This window comes from Humulus lupulus, chromosome 9 (assembly GCF_963169125.1).
Source record: "Humulus lupulus chromosome 9, drHumLupu1.1, whole genome shotgun sequence".
Taxonomy (NCBI): Eukaryota; Viridiplantae; Streptophyta; class Magnoliopsida; order Rosales; family Cannabaceae; genus Humulus; species Humulus lupulus.
In genome coordinates this window covers 26,851,792-26,868,221 of record NC_084801.1, presented here as the reverse complement: position 1 = coordinate 26,868,221, position 16,430 = coordinate 26,851,792, and the positions used below count along the sequence as shown (strand labels likewise).

General features: G+C 34.5%; 1 protein-coding gene and 1 non-coding gene across 2 annotated transcripts; one reads left to right on the top strand and one right to left on the bottom strand.

The window, feature by feature from the left end:
• Positions 1 to 6,672: 6,672 nt before the first annotated feature.
• LOC133802976 (small nucleolar RNA R71) lies at positions 6,673 to 6,779 on the bottom strand. Its single transcript, XR_009877718.1, has one exon. It is a non-coding gene; the product is annotated as a small nucleolar RNA R71 (small nucleolar RNA).
• Positions 6,780 to 7,850: 1,071 nt separating this feature from the next.
• LOC133799543 (uncharacterized) lies at positions 7,851 to 8,255 on the top strand. The gene has a single exon (XM_062237552.1). The coding sequence runs from the start codon at positions 7,851 to 7,853 to the stop codon at positions 8,253 to 8,255; it is 405 nt and encodes a 134-aa protein (XP_062093536.1).
• Positions 8,256 to 16,430: the final 8,175 nt, after the last annotated feature.

The following is a 16,430-nucleotide window of genomic DNA, read 5'->3' as shown; positions in this document are numbered from 1 at the left end:
ATTACCACCTATAATCCCAAGTCTCATCGATCAGTTCTCTTCATACCAAGCTTAGAGTTCATCCATCAAGTCAATCACTGTGAGCTCGGTGCTCACTAGTGTATTCATTCATTACGAGCTCAATGCCCATCAAACTTTTTAAATCACTTTAACCTAGAACCCATCGATCTTAATTCAATCATTCTGAGCTCAGAGTTCATCAATCTCAACTATCAATCTTTATTCAATCATTTTGAGCTCAGAGCTCAACAATCTTGATTAAATCATTCTGAGCTCAAAGCTCATTAACATTAATTCAATCATTCTTTTAACAAGTCACTTCCTCAAATTTATGATTTTCTTGCTTCAATTTAATGCCACATCATATAGGAAAAATTACTCCCATACAATTGCCCCTCGTCTTTTTCCATTTATATTACTTACTAATGGATAAAGGTGATTTTCATTCTGCTCAATTAATTCTTCTCAACATTTTTCCCCGACCTGCACACGTGCTTGGGTTTCTGACAAACATTTAATATCAATCACATCTTTCGAATTTGAAGTCCATCACGCGGGAAATTTTTTCCCTTTGTTATAACCTCCTCGACTTTTCATATTCTATTCCTTTTCTGAAATATCTGTCATTTTCCCCAAATTCTTGTCTCCTTTAATTATCAACTTCTTCTTCCCCATTCTTATGGAATTCAATGTGGAATTTTTTGCTTCCCTCAATCTTTACTTCTAAATCTTCTTTTCCTTCTAAAAATTGATCAGTCATGGCTTTGAAATGCTCAACCAAGGGTTCTTCCAACGATTCGTCATCAACTTCTAGCGGCAATTCTGCAAAGAGTCCAAAAACCTATGAAGAAAAATATGCAGTGGCGTTTAGTGAATTGAAACGCAAATACACTCTCCCCTCAAGCATTACGATTTGGAAATTGAGTGAAGAAGAACTCAAAAAGTGACGTTTCGAGGATATTTGTGCCTCAGGTGAAATTATTATTAGGCCCAAACACCTTGAGTTGCTTTAGTTTCCAATTCCCCTCCCATTGCATGTGCTTGCGATCACTAGGATTAAGTTGATGCAGCTTGTTCCAAACGCTATTCAATCAATTTGTAGAGCTGCTATGATTGGCACATTGCATAATACAACAATCACTATTCAAGACATTTTTCACTGCATCGCCTACACTAAGCATGGTCGTACTCAAGAGGAACAACCATTCAACACTTACCACCTCACTTCTAGAAAGAGACATTTCATGTTCAAGGATCTTCCTATTGTAATGACCCAACTATTTCTAAGACTTAGACCATTAAAACTACTAGACATAACTACTACTTTGAAGAGAACATACATGAGAAATATTCATAACTTTATTGAAACTTTAAAATGATATTTGTAATACATAAATGAGATCATTGTTTTAAATATAAAACATAACTTTAAATGAATTTGTTTACAAAGCTAAATGCAGAAAATACATAAAAACGTAATTTAAAGGGACTAAAGAAAATAATGTCATCCTCGAATCGACATGCAGCCCATCCACTCCATTCACCTCAACACACATGCCAAGCTTCCAAGAATCCTTCCGCCTTTGTATCTATTTTCCCGCATCACACTAAAAGAAAAGGAGTGAGCCTAATGCCCAGCAAGGAAAAACTACTAACAGCATAAAACATATACATAAATTATATCATAAACACATATACTATAAACATATGTCATATAATACTACAATGGCCATTATACTGCTTGGGGCTTGTTAACTAGGCAAGTCATATGCCCAATAGATTTGTGGGGCTTGCTAGCCAAGCAAGTCATATGCCCCTAAATTATTGGGGCTTGCTAGCTAGACAAGTCATATGCCCAAGGTCTATAAACATACTATAATGTAAACATTACATAACATAAGATAACATAACATTATATAATATAGCATATCATAATATAACATATCATATAAACATATAAAGTTCTATCCTATTTTTCTTACCAAAATCGGGATATTTGAGAACAAATGCGGGACTTGGAACACTCCTAAAACCAACAATAAGAATGGTGAGTATTTCTAAAGAGTAAAGAATAAATGTGGAACTAAACCTTCAAGAAGAAACTTACCAAGAAAGATCTTTAAGTTTCAAGAACCTAATCAAAACCAATATCAAAAGTTAGGATCTGAATAAAAGGAACTAAAGAAAAACTAAAGTAGTTTAAAGAACTGGACTTAGAGAATAGAAATACCTTAGTTGACCTTATGGATTGGTCTAACTTCAATACCGAAATACACTAAACCTCACTTCCTAAGTATTTTATAAAGCTTAAGAATGACAAAGCTTTTTCCCAACCCAAGTGTTTATCACTCTATGGTAGCACTAGTACCTTGGAGTCTCTGATCACAGCTTGAAGAATGAGAGGAAGGGTTGGGTAGCTCTAGTCCTATTTATTGAGGTAAGGAGTGAAACTAACCCTTTTTTATTTGAATAAAAGTAATGAATATAATTGAAAATTATTTGAATACTCATCAATTAAAGGCTTAAGACTCGGTCAAAACGTTCAAAAGTGGGTCTAACTAGTTAAGGTTTATTTTTATATTAAAAAAAACAAAGAAATTAAAAATTAACCCACCAAGGGCGATATATCGCCCCTATAAGGCGATATATCGGCTCTGTCCTAGTCTCGAGCCTCCGTTCGTACATTCGTGCAACGTCAACATGTTTTCTGTATCCTTCGTTAGGTGATATATCGGCTCCAAGCTGTGATATATCGACATACGTGAATATTTTAAACACATAATTGCACATTTTCAGCATAATTTGAATGGGATAACTACTTTGACTGAGTCATAATATGACCCTAATAGATTATGGTAGGTGCTAAAGCTTCTATTTCTTTATTTATCATCAAAATACTTAATTCCTTAATAATCATGCTTATGACAAGTGTCATGTTCTTATTGGCTCTATCTAAATCTTAGGTTATAATAAATAATATATTTAGGACCAACAATATTAATCAAACCTTATGTTATAATTAATATTCTTAAACTATAGGTTAAACTTATAAAATCCATAATTGTTGTTATGAGTTTCCAACTAAGTCCCAGTTTGAACCAAAATTCACGAAATCTAAAATACTATAACTACTACTAACTATCTAGCTAAATAAGTAAACATTCTGGGATTCTACACCTATGACCAACAAAATCTGGGATGATCCTCCCTTTGTAATTGGGGGTGACTGATATCTATTCTCTGTTCCCAAAGATGTTTTTGTCTTAACCCAAGTGTTTCAAAAGGTTAGTTGCTTCTCCTCCTTTAATTCATTAATTTTTTTTGTTCATCTGCTCTAGCTTCATTCTTGCTTCATTTTCTTACCTCTTTTTATTTCCATAAATCAAATGGCCCACGGACGTCACATGGTCCGTGAATTGTGAAACTCGCCTTCGATCATTGAAAATTATCTGTGAACACAAAGATGAACAAATTTTCATTGGAGTCATTTAAAAAATCCACTGAAGATTTACATGACCAGGCTCTACTTCCCGCTTTCTATTGACTGCCATGCTACGTTCCTTCTTGCCGAGCGTAACAATAAGAGGGAAAAACATTTCTATGATCAGTATCATGTGTGCATATCATCCTCAATCCTGATTCTATTCATCATGCCCCTTTTCCTATAAATGATATGACCATACACCAGGGCATGATTTCAAAGGGTTCTGCGCATTCCGAGGAAGCTCAAGAAGTGACTTTTGATTCCAAGGGAGATTTTGACGTTGGCTCAACTCAAAATCCCCATTCCCCATCTCAATCTCGCTCATTGAATGAATATATTGGTGCTGCACCAACCTCTACATCTCTTGACACCTTAGTCATCACTCCATCCAGCACTGATCTTCCCTTGCCATTGTGTCCAACGCAGCTTCTCATCCTGAAATTGAAGACTTCACAGTTTCCCCTTTGCCTATCATCTGTAGGTCCAAAAGAAAACAACTGTGCGTAGAGATAAGCGTTCAAGAACTTTGAGCTCAAGCTCGAGCAAGAGTAAACAACTACCTAAATCATCCAACCAGCCTGATGCATCTAAACTTCCACTAGCCTCCAAACACTCCATGCTTTCTACAATCCTAAGAAAATGTTGTTGATTCTTCTTCCTCTACTTCTTCAACTGGCTCATTACCTCCCACCCTAACAAGTTCTCCATCTCCAATGTTACCACCCCTAACTTTTCTTCTATCGCACTCTAACAAAGAGAAGCGGGTCAACCCAAAACTCTATGACATGCTACTCAGAATTAAAAACATCATTGCTTCCCACACCGGATCGAGTTCTCTCCATCCTCTTTCTACGAGTTTAGCTCAAATTCCACCTCTAGGTCTGAGCTATGCTGCTGTATCAGATTCTATCATTATTTCTACTACAATTGCTTCACATCTTGGCTCATCTTTCAAAATTTGCTCCACGACCACGGAATCGATTAACCTTCCGCTCAACAATGTCCCTATTTCCCATACTTCAATTTCCTCTACCTCTAAATTACCACAAGGTACTCTACCCATTAGCTCATCCTCTGATTCCATTACTGTTCCAGTTCTTCCCTCAAAGACTAAGCCTATTCGCTCCTATAAACCTTTGTTAGGTTGGTTTTCATGGTGTTTTGGAGAGTATTTTATGGAGCCTTTAAAAAAATAGTTATGTTTGTGTAGTATTATGCTTGTGTTTGTTAATGTTTTTAGGATTATGCGTGAAATAAAGGAATGGATAGAAATATGGAAAAATTTTGAACGAAAAATGCCCAAATTAACAAAAATGTGGTTAAGTGATCTCTATTGTAATGATTTTAGCCATTAATTATGTTCCTGGGTTTAAAAAGTTGATTTTTGGAGAAGAACAAATTTGAGGCGCAACGCTTCCCTTTAAGGCCGCGACGCAGTGGTAAATATAGAAGGCAAAATCTAGGTTTGATAGAGAGTTGCAACGATGGAATTTAGAGTTGCGGCACTAATAAGGAAGGATTTTGAGCCGCAACTTTCTTCTTTAGAGCCGCGACGCTAACTGTGACAGAGATGATATGATTTTCTTCTTTGAAGTAGAGTCGCGAAAATTACTTCTTGGGTCACGACGCATGATTTCATAATCACAAAGAAAGTGTGTTTTAGCAAGGGCAGAAGTGGAATTTCGAACATTTTGAGAATCTATATAAACCATCTTTATTCCGAATTTTGGAGGCTGGAACCCTAAAGATTCAAGCGCCTTTCATTGATTTTTTTCTCTTCTTTTCTAAATTTCTACAACAGTGATGTTTAGATCTAATGTTATGGATTTCTTTATGCGTAACATGGACAAAATTTTCTTTTAGGGTGTTAATGAATTCTTCTTAAAACTCTATAATTATATAATGCAATTTCTATGAAATTTCTTTCAATATTTTGCAATATTTTATTCGAGTTTAATGCTTGTGATTGATTGGCCTCCAATTGCATGATCTATATGATTTTAACCTAAATTTTGAAAAGTGAGGCATACTTATGCTTTAGTTGAATACTTGCATATTAATAATTGATGAGAGTACTCTTATGATTTGTGTAGCTTAGCGTTTGTACGTTTAATGCCTGCTATATGCTTAATTTACCACAGAAATTTAGGAAGTTTGCATATCGTAGAGAGTTATATGTCCTAATACGAATATAATTTTCATTTGTAAATCCGCTATCACAATAGAGATAGGAATTCAGAAAATTGTGTGAGAAAAGCATAGGGTGGAGAGTTGATGAAGTTAATTATCCTATATTTAATCAATTGAATTAGTCTTTATATTTGTTTGAGTTCTTTTCAGTTCTTGAGATTCATTGGATTTAATGTAGTTTAGTATTTTCGGCAATTTTATGTTTTAGTCAACCAATTAGAATTAAGGGTCAACTCTTGGTAATTAATAAGCAGTCCTTGTGGGTTCGACACTTTACTTTATTATATTACTTTGTTACAACTGCGTATACTTGCGCACTAAAAATTCACAACAAGTTTTTGGAACCATTGTTGGGGACCGTTTTATTAATATCAAAATAGATAATTTTTATTCTAACTTAGTTTTTTATTATTGTTCTAATTTTGTTGGTGTCTTAATCCTTTGATTTAAGGAAGTATTGGTTTATGTGACGAGTTAAACAACGGAAAATATTATTGGTGAATCCTAAAATAGAACGAACTTGTAGACAAAGCTGAAAGAAGAAGATGTTGGAGACAACCATGGCTGAGAATCAAGGGAATGCAGGGAACAATGCCGCCAATAATGCTCAAGGGGTAGCAGCTGCTGAGGTCCCGCTGTTACAGGATTATGTACTTCCCACTATTACGGGAGTGCATTCATGCATCAGACACCTCACAGCTACCGCTAATAATTTCTAGATCATGCCGGAAATTCTACTAATGGTACAGTCCACTGTTCAATTTGGTGGTTTACATACTGAGGACCCAAACTTGCACATAGCCAATTTCTTAGAGCTGTGTACAACGTTTAAGATTAATGGGGTGAGTGATGATGCAATTCGGCTAAGATTATTCTCATTTTCCTTAAGAGATCGAGCAAAGAGTTGGTTAATTTCGCTGCAAGCCAGCTCAATTACCACATGGGAGGAACTAGCTCAAAAGTTTCTTGCCAAATTTTTCCCTCCAGGAAAGGCTTCAAAGTTGAGAGGCGAAATCAATAATTTCCATCATAATCACAGGGAGTCTTTGTATGATGCTTGGGAGCGCTTTAAGGAGTTGTTAATAAAGTTTCCCCATCATGGAATTGAAAAGTGGATGCTGTTCCACAACTTTTACAATGGTTTGGGTGGTACAACTTGCACCATCATTGATGCAGCAGCAGAGGGTGCTTTCATGAGCAAGAGTGCTAATGAAGCATATGAACTACTGGAGGAGATGACCGTGAATAATTATCATTAGCCTATTGAGTGATAAAATACAAAGAAGGTGGCTGCGATACTTGAATTAGATACCATCTCTATGCTTACAGCTCAAGCGGCGTCGTTGACAAAGCAGTTACATCATAACAGCATCTCAACCCAAGCCATGCAATTACAAAATCTATGTGAAATGTTTGGGAGCGCTCATTCACTCAATCAGTGTCCTGCAGTGTTATGAATAATTTTCCTATGGAATAAGTTCAAGCCATAGGAAATTTCCCAAGCCCAGCCAATAACCCATATTCCATGTCCTACAACGAAGGGAGGAGGAATCACCCTACCTTCTAGTGGAAAAATAATCAAGGAGCACAACAACCTTTTCAACAACCTCCTCCGACATTTTATCAGCCACATGCCATACCAACACAATATCAACCTTTAACGAAGCAACCTGAAGCGCAGTCTGACATATTGAATCAGTTTATGACTGAAAGAAGGGCATCGATTAAAAATTTGGAGACTTAGATTGGTCATTTGGCAAGCTTAATGAAAAATATAGCTCGAGGGGAATTACCTAGTTCGAATGTAGTGAATCCTAAAGAATAGTGTCAAGCTATTACCTTGAGAAGTGGAACACAATATTCAGGGCCATGAGCAGAACAATTAGTTGAGAAGACTAAGTATAAACAGGCACAGAACACACCGGAAAGAAAGACTAGTGATGATAGGGGTACTGAAGACAAAACAGAAAAAGAAGTGGCACCTACAGTGGGTATAGGTCCTCATGTCAAGATTCCTTTCCCACAGAGGCTATGAAAGAACAATCTAGATAAGCAGTTTGCAAAGTTTCTCAAAGTATTTATGAAATTGCATATAAACATCCTCTTCGCGGAGGCTTTGGAGCATATACCCAACTACATTAATTTCATGAAAGAAATACTATCTAAAAAATATAAGATGGGTGACTATGAAAAAGTTTCTTTAACAAAGGATAGTAGTGCCATCCTACAGAGAAAGCTTCCAAAAAAGTTGAGAGATCCAAGGAGGTTTACCATACCTTGTACTATTGGAAACATTGATTGTAAGCAAGCATTGTGTGATATGGGAGCAAGTATTAACTTGATGCCACTTTCAATTTTCACAAGACGTGGGATAGGCGAGGCAAGACCCACTACAGTTCAGTTGGCAGACTATTTTGTCAAGCACCCACGAGGTGTCATTGAAGTCATGTTGGTGAAGGTAGACAAATTTATATTTCATGCCCACTTTATTGTATTAGACATCCAAGATGCAAATGTGTCGATTATCTTGGGAAGGCCTTTCTTAGCTACAGGACAGACTCTTATTGATGTACAGAAATGAGAGCATCGATTGAAAGTTCAAGGAGATGAAGTGGTGTTCAATGTATTTAATGCCATCACCTATCCTTAAGACAGGGACAGTTGTTTTTCAGCTTATATAGCGGATAGTGTAGTGGAGACCATGGAAATGGTTGATGATCCTCTCAAGTTAAGCCTAACCAAGTGTGATGTCAGCAAAGAGGATAGTAATGAAGTTATAGAGTATTTGCACTGGATAAACTCATTTAGGCCACTAAATAAAAAAAGAGTTGAGGAGCTAGGGAAAGGGCCTGAAAAACCATTACCTTTTATTGAAAAATCTCTTGTTCTATAACTAAAGGCATTACCAGATCATCTACGCTATGCTTATCTTGGAGAGAATGAGACTCTTCCTATTATTTTGTCTTCGTCTCTTTCTGAGGTAGAGGTGGAAAAATTATTAAGGGTGCTTCGAGCCCATAAGATGGCTATTGGATGGACTCTAGCTGATATTACGGGAATTAGCCCATCTACGGTGATGCATTGTATTTTAATGGAAGATGGCACCAAGCCTACAATTGACGCTCAAAGAAGGTTAAATCCACCAATGAAGGAAGTGGTGCAAAAATATGTTTTGAAGTGGCTAGATGTTGGAATGATTTACCCGATATCTGATAGTGCATGGGTGAGCCCACTACAACAGGTTCCAAAGAAAGGTGGTATGACGTGGGTCAAGAATGAGAACAATGAACTTATTCTAACGCATACTGTGATGGGTTGGAGAATTTGTATTGACTACCAAAAGTTGAATAAAGACACTAGGAAAGACAATTTTCCCTTGTCATTCGTTGATCAAATGTTGGATAGGTTGGCAGGCCATAATTATTATTGCTTCTTGGATGGTTATTCTTGGTATCATAATATAGCGATCGCACCTAACGATCAAGAAACATTCACTTTTCCTATGACACTTTTTCCTTTAGGAGAATGCCATTTGGATTTTGTAATGCACCTGCAACATTCCAAAGGTGTATGATGGCAATATTTTATGATATGGTAGAGAAGGGCATAGAAATTTTTATGGATGACTTTTAAGTCTATGGCTCTTCATTTGATAAATTCATGACTAATTTGGAATTAGTACTTAAGAGAGGTGAGGAATCTAACCAAGTATTGAACTGGGAAAAGTGCTAGTTTAGGGTGAATGAGGGGATTGTTCTAGGGCACGAGATTTCAAGCAAAGTTATTGAGATGGATTAGGCAAAGATTTCAACTATTGAGAATTTGCCACCTCCTGTCTCAGTAAAAGAAGTTTGGCCATGTAGGGTTTTACAGAAGATTCATTAAGGATTTTTCCAAGATTTCAAAACCTCTATCTACGTTGTTGATGAATGGAGTAACTTTCAAGTTTGATGAGGACTGTCACCATGCGTTCAAGGTACTTAAGGAGAAATTGACCTCAACACCTATAGTCGTTGCAACTAATTGGGATTTACCATTTGAGCTAATGTGTGATGCAAGTGACTATGCGATAGGAGCAGTGTTGGGACAACGAGTTGATAAGATGTTTAGAACTATTTACTATATAAGTCGCACCTTAAATGATTGTAATGACCCAACTAATTCTAAGACCTTGGACCATTAAAATTACTAGACTTAACTACCATTTTTGAGAAAACATACATAAGAAATATTCACAACTTTATTAAAAACTCCAAAGTAAATACGTAAATGCGGGCTATGGGATCCCATTGTTTTAAAATAAAACATAACTTTAAACTAAAGGAAATTGTTTACAAAACTAAATGCGGAAAATACATAAAACATAATTTAAAGAGACTAAAATAACGTCATCCTTGAATCGTTCACGCAGTCCATCAAATCCCTTCATCCTTAATACACAAACCAAGCTGCCAAGAATCCTTTCGCCGCCATAACTATTTTCCTGCATACATAAAAATAAAGGAATGAGCCTAATGCCTAGCAAGGAAAATCTACTAGCACATATAGCATAAAACATAAACATAAGACTACAAAACATATGACTATAAAACATGCATTATAATGGCCATCATACTTCTTGGGGATTGCTAGCTAAGCAATCATATGCCCATAAATTTACGAGGCTTAGTTATCTAAACAAGTCATATAAATTTATGGGGCTCATTATCTAAACAATCATATGCCCAAGGAATATTTTGTTGGGACTTGTATCTAAACAAGTTATATGTTTGTTATCTAAACAAATCATGTGATTGTTATCTAAACAATTATGTGATTGTTATCTAAATAATCTATATGCTAACACTAAAACATATCATACATAAATCATAGCATATATCAAAACATAAAAGCATACAAAATCTATCCTAATTTCCTTACCAACACCAGGATTTTTGAGAACAAGGACGGGATTTAGAACACTCCTAAAACCAACAACAAGAATGTGAGTATTTCTAAAGAAAGAGATGATAAAGAAATGAACTAAACCACCAAGAAGAAACTTACCGAAAAGAAACCTTAAGTTCAAAGAACTTAAATACCTAACCAAGAATGGAAACAACGAGTTAGGATTTGAGTAAAGAAAACTAAAGGAAACTAAGGAACCATACATAAATGAACTTAAGATTAGGAATATCTTTGAATGTACTAGAACCAAACTACACCTTCATATTGAAAACACACTATTTTAATCACTTCCCAAGTGTTTATAAAGCTTAAGAAGATAAAGCTTTCATCCCAACCAAGTGTTTATCACTCTATAGTAACCCTAGCAGCTTGAAGGCTCTGAACACAGCTTGAAGAATGAGAAAAATGGTCTGGTACTAGGTCCCATTTATAGAGTTCAAGGAGTGAACTATCTCCTTTTAGCTTGAATAAAAATAATGAGTATTAATTGAAAAATATTTGAATATTTGTTCAACAGGTGCTGAAGACTCGGTCAAAACGTTCAGAGGCTAGTTAAGAGGTTAGGGAATGAATCAAGCTCGGTTTCAACAACGTTTGAAATTATGGCCCTAGGGCCGATATATCGCCCATCATAGGCGATATATCGCCTGGCCCTATGTCCCGAGTGCTCGTCATTTTGTTTGTGCAAAGTTGACGTGTTTTTCGTATTCCCCGTGTGGCGATACATCGACTCCTATGCTGCGATATATCGGCATACGTGAATATATTAAACACGTAATTTCACTTTTTGAGCATAATTTGAATTGATTAATCAGGTTTGACTGAGCAATACAAGATTCCAGCAAGTTCTGGATGGGTCTAGAGCTTCTATAAACTTCTATTTTTGAATTATCCACTTAAAATGCTTAAATCCTCAAATAAACAAGATTGTGACAAATGTCATGCTCTTGGAAGATTCTAGAGCTTTCTAGAACTTTCTTTTATTTAAACTATAATGAAATCCTTAAATAAACATGCACATGACAAGTGTCTTGATCTTATTAATTCTATTTAAACCTTATAGTATAATAAATGACATCTTTATAATCGGCTATATTAATCAAACCTTATGTTATAATTAATATTCTTAAACTATAGGTTAAACTTATAAAATCTATAAGTGTTGCTACGAGTGTTCAACTGAGTCCCGGCTTGAACCAAAATCCACAGTAACTATCATACTACTACTACTACTACTACTACTACTACTACTACTACTACTACTACTACTACTACTATCAAATTAATTATGCTACTATGAAAAAGGAGCTCTTGACCATCATGTTTGCTTTTGATAGGCTCAGACCATCTCATTAGGAATAAGGAAATTGTATATACTGATCATTTGACCATTAAATACCCCATGACCAAGAAAGATGCTAAGAGTTGCCTAATTCATTGGGTCTTATTGCTACAAGAGTTAAATATGGAGAATCGAGGTGAGAAAGGTACGGAAAATTTGGTAGTAAACAATTTGACAAGATTATAAGTGGAAGAGAGCTCGAGCATGACAGAAGTGCAGATTAATGATGTGTTTCTTGATGAATAGTTATTTGGAGTAAAGGAGAATAATGAGGTGGCATGGTTTGCTAATTATGTTAACTTCTTAGCTGCCAATATTGTGCCTTCGGAGATGTCTATGCAACAACTTAAAATGTTTTATTCTGAGGTGAAGGCATACTTTTGGGAAGAGCCTATTTTATACAAACACTGTGCAGATTAAGTCATTCGTTGTTGTGTACCAGAGGATGAGATGTTCTCCATTCTCACTCATTGTCATACTTTTCCTTGTGGTAGCTGTTGACCTTCGAAATGGCCAACGACACGGAGTCGAATAAAATGATAGAAGATGAGATGAAAATCAAGACAAAAAGATAAACGACACAAACAATTTATAGTGGTTTGGCCCCAATCAAATGGTAATGACATACGTCCACTTGGTGTTCTTATTTAAGTAAAATTCCAAGAACTGTGATCAATGAACTAGGGTTCACGAGTTTCACAAGCTCTCAGATGAATACAATAGTGGTGGATAACAACACTCTTTTTCTCTCTTAGAATTTCGAAGTTCAAAAGTTCAAAAAGCCCAAAAGTCCTCTCTCTTGAGCCATTTGATTCTTATTTATAGGCTCAATGAGTTTTTACATGGGCCAATAGGCCTTAATTACATTTAATACGGGTGTATCTAAATAATAATAAAAATTACAATAAATACACAATTATAAGATTGCATATCTGAAGGAAATAAATGAATATATGCGACAAGGCTGGTCGCCCATAATTATGATGCCTTGTAAGGACCCAACTATTCTAGACTTTGGACCATTAATAACTACTATGCTAATCATAAGAAAACGTACATATAAAAATACCATAACTTTATTTAAGACTGTAAAGCCAATGTTGAATACATAAAAATGTAGTTAGGATATGGGATCCTATTGTTTTAAAAATAAAACATAACATAACTTGAATAAATAGGTTATAAAACATAGTGCGGAAAAATAATACATAGAAATCATAATTTAAAGACTTAAAGACTTCATCCTCAAATCGAACGCTCAGTCCATCGATTCCATCCTGCCTCAATACACATCCCCAAGCTACCAAGAACCTTTCCCGCCGCCATAGCTAAATTCCTGCACATATAAACATAAAGGAATGAGCCTAATGCCCAGCAAGAAAAATCTACAACATAAATCATATACATAAAATTTATATCATATGCTAAAAACATATCATAAACATATTCTATAAGCGTATCAGAAACATATGTCATATACTACTACAATGGCCATTATACTACTTGGGGCTTGTTAACTAATCAAGTCATATGCCCATAAATTTGTGGGGCTTGCTAGCTATACAAGTCATATGCCCAAGTCTATCAACATACATAATATAACATTTCATAACACAACATAACATATAACATATAACATATAAAATCCTATCCTATTTTCCTTACCAATATACCGGGATATGAGAACAGTATCAGGACTTTGGAACACTCCTAAAAACCATAATAGAGAGGTGAATATACTAAAGAAAAGAGATGGAAAGAATAAACTACACCATTGAAACGACACTTACCAACGAAAACCTTAAGTTCGAAGAACTTAGATGCCTAACCAAGAATAGAGAATATGAGTTAGGATTTGAGTAGAATAACTATAAGAACTTAAGGAAACAATACAAAAATGAACTAGAATTTGGAATACCCTTAATGCTTCTATGACCGAACTACTCCTCGAAACTGAAATATACTATAAACCTTACTTCCTGAGTGTTTATTAAGCTTATAACCCCAACCCAAGTGTTTATCACTCTATAGTCTCACTAGCACCTGGAAGGCTCTGATCAATGCTTGAGGAATGAATAAAATGTCTTGGTGCTAGGTCCTATTTATAGAGTTCTAGGAATAAAAATCTTCTTTTTGGCTTTGAATAAAAATAATGAATTTAATTGAAAATATTTGAATATTCTTCAGCCAAAGGCTTAGGACTTGGTCAAATTGTTCAGAGAGAGAGGTTTGAGTCAAAGCTTGATTTTTAAAACAAAAATAATAAAAAGAAATAGAATCCTAACTTTTAACTCCCTAAATCTCGTAACTCTAAACTCACCTACAGTAAAATCAACATATCTGGAGCTGTAGGACTCTGATTTAGACTCTCTTTATACCGTTAGAAATCTAATTCAATTATCTACAACTTTATAGAAATACGATGTTTCGAAATTCATAATATAACTGGGTCAAAAATAGGTCGGAAGTTACAGTACCCTAAAGTTACGAAAAATTTATTTACAACCTAATCCACAAATAAATAAAATTGTGACAAATGTCATGCTCCTAATAGATTCTGGTGAATTCTAAGTCTTATATTTCCCTTATTTTATCATTAAATTAATAATTCCTTAATAATCATGCATATGACAAATGTCATAATCCTATTGACTCTATCTAAACCTTAGGAATAACCATGCTCATGACAAATGTCATATTCTTATTGGCTCTATCTAAACCTTAGGTTATAATAATTGTCATATTAATAACCAGTAATATTAATCAAACCTTATGTTATAATTAATATTCTTAAACTATAGGTTAAACTTATAAAATCTACAAGTGTTACTACGAGTGTCCAACTAAGTCCCGGCTTGAACCAAAATCCACAGTCATAAACATACTACAACACTACTAGCTATTACTATTACTACTACTATCTAACTAGCTAAGTAAAGTTCTTGGACTCTACATGCCTGATGAGCCAATGATCTTCTAATCGAGGGTCGAGCAGATTATACTCACTTAAAACTGCCACATGCATCCCACGCCTGCTGCGTCATCAGGTAGTCCATTTTTGGGTAAACAGTGGGCATTTTAGACCTTCAAGGATAGCGACCAAGATTTTACAGTGCAGTTTCTATTGGCCAACGTTATTTAAAGATTGTAATATCTTTGTTAAAGCTTGTGACCGCTATCAACACACCGAAAATATCTAAAGGAGGAATGCAATGACCTTGCATGCCATATTGGAAGTGGAAATATTTGATGTGCGATTGATAAATTTTATGGGACATTTTCCATCATCCGACAATAAAAAGTATCTTGCATGCGGTGGACTATGTATCTATATGGGTTGACACTACATCAAAATATCAATTTTGTATCAGTCAAATACGTCATTTAACGCAGTTGACTGATGTCGTTGACCGAGAATTAGCATTTGTGGCAGTTGGGTGTTGCCACAAATGAAAGGGTATTTGCATCAGTTGTAACACTGACGGTGTTAGTGGCAAACGTTTGCGTCACTAGACACGTGACACTGTTAACAGAATCGTTAGCGTTAGTTAGGGACTGACTACGCTAATGTCGTTCGCCCAAAATTAGTTAACAGTTTCGTCCCCGATTGCCCATTTGACCTAAAAACTTTATTCAAGTTTTTGGTGTGAAATCCCTCCAAACCAACGGTGCCTCCAAGCTTCTTGGCCCATTTTGGTGAGTTTTTTCTATATATTTTTTTTTCAATTTTAAGGTGAAAATAATGAATTATATATGTTTATGAACCTTATACATAGTTTTTATTTATTTATTTATTTTTTGCAGATTTTAGATTCTTGAAGATTATTGTTTTAAAACTCAAAAACATTCTTCGTTTTTTGTGGTTTGCTACTTCAAGAACCCACACTACTCAATTACCACAAGTAAGCTCAATTTTATTAATTCTTGTGATTTTTTTTTTTTATGAAATAGCTATTTCTTATATTTTTTTTAATTTTTGGTTAGTTTTATATTGACAATTATGTAATTGTTTTATGTTAAAAATTTGCATTTTAGTATTTTATTTTTTTTAGAACTTTTTTATTATAATTTATTTATTTTTTGTTAACTTTTTCATTTTTTTTAATAGTTTTAATTTCGAGTATAAGTTTGCAAATGGGTATATATATAAATTATATGTTTTCTATAATTTTCACTTTATAAATTTGTTAGTTTGAATATTTTTAGTAAATTTTTCTTTATATTTTGTTAACTTTTTCAATTATTTTTTAAAATTAATTTTGGGTTTAATTGTTTAAATATGTATATATATTGAATGATTTTTTTTTCTTTAAGTTCCATTTTATTATTTATTTAGTCATAATATTTTTAGTAAATTTTTCTTTATATTTTGGTAACTTTTTTTAAAAAAATTAATTTAATTTCGGGTTTAAGTATTTAAATAAGTATATATATAATAAATTATGTATTTTTTAAGTTCCAATTTAA

Bases quoted from the DNA above. Each gene is read 5' to 3' on its own strand.
- LOC133799543 (XM_062237552.1), top strand. From the start codon at position 7,851: ATGGGTGACTATGAAAAAGTTTCTTTAACAAAGGATAGTAGTGCCATC.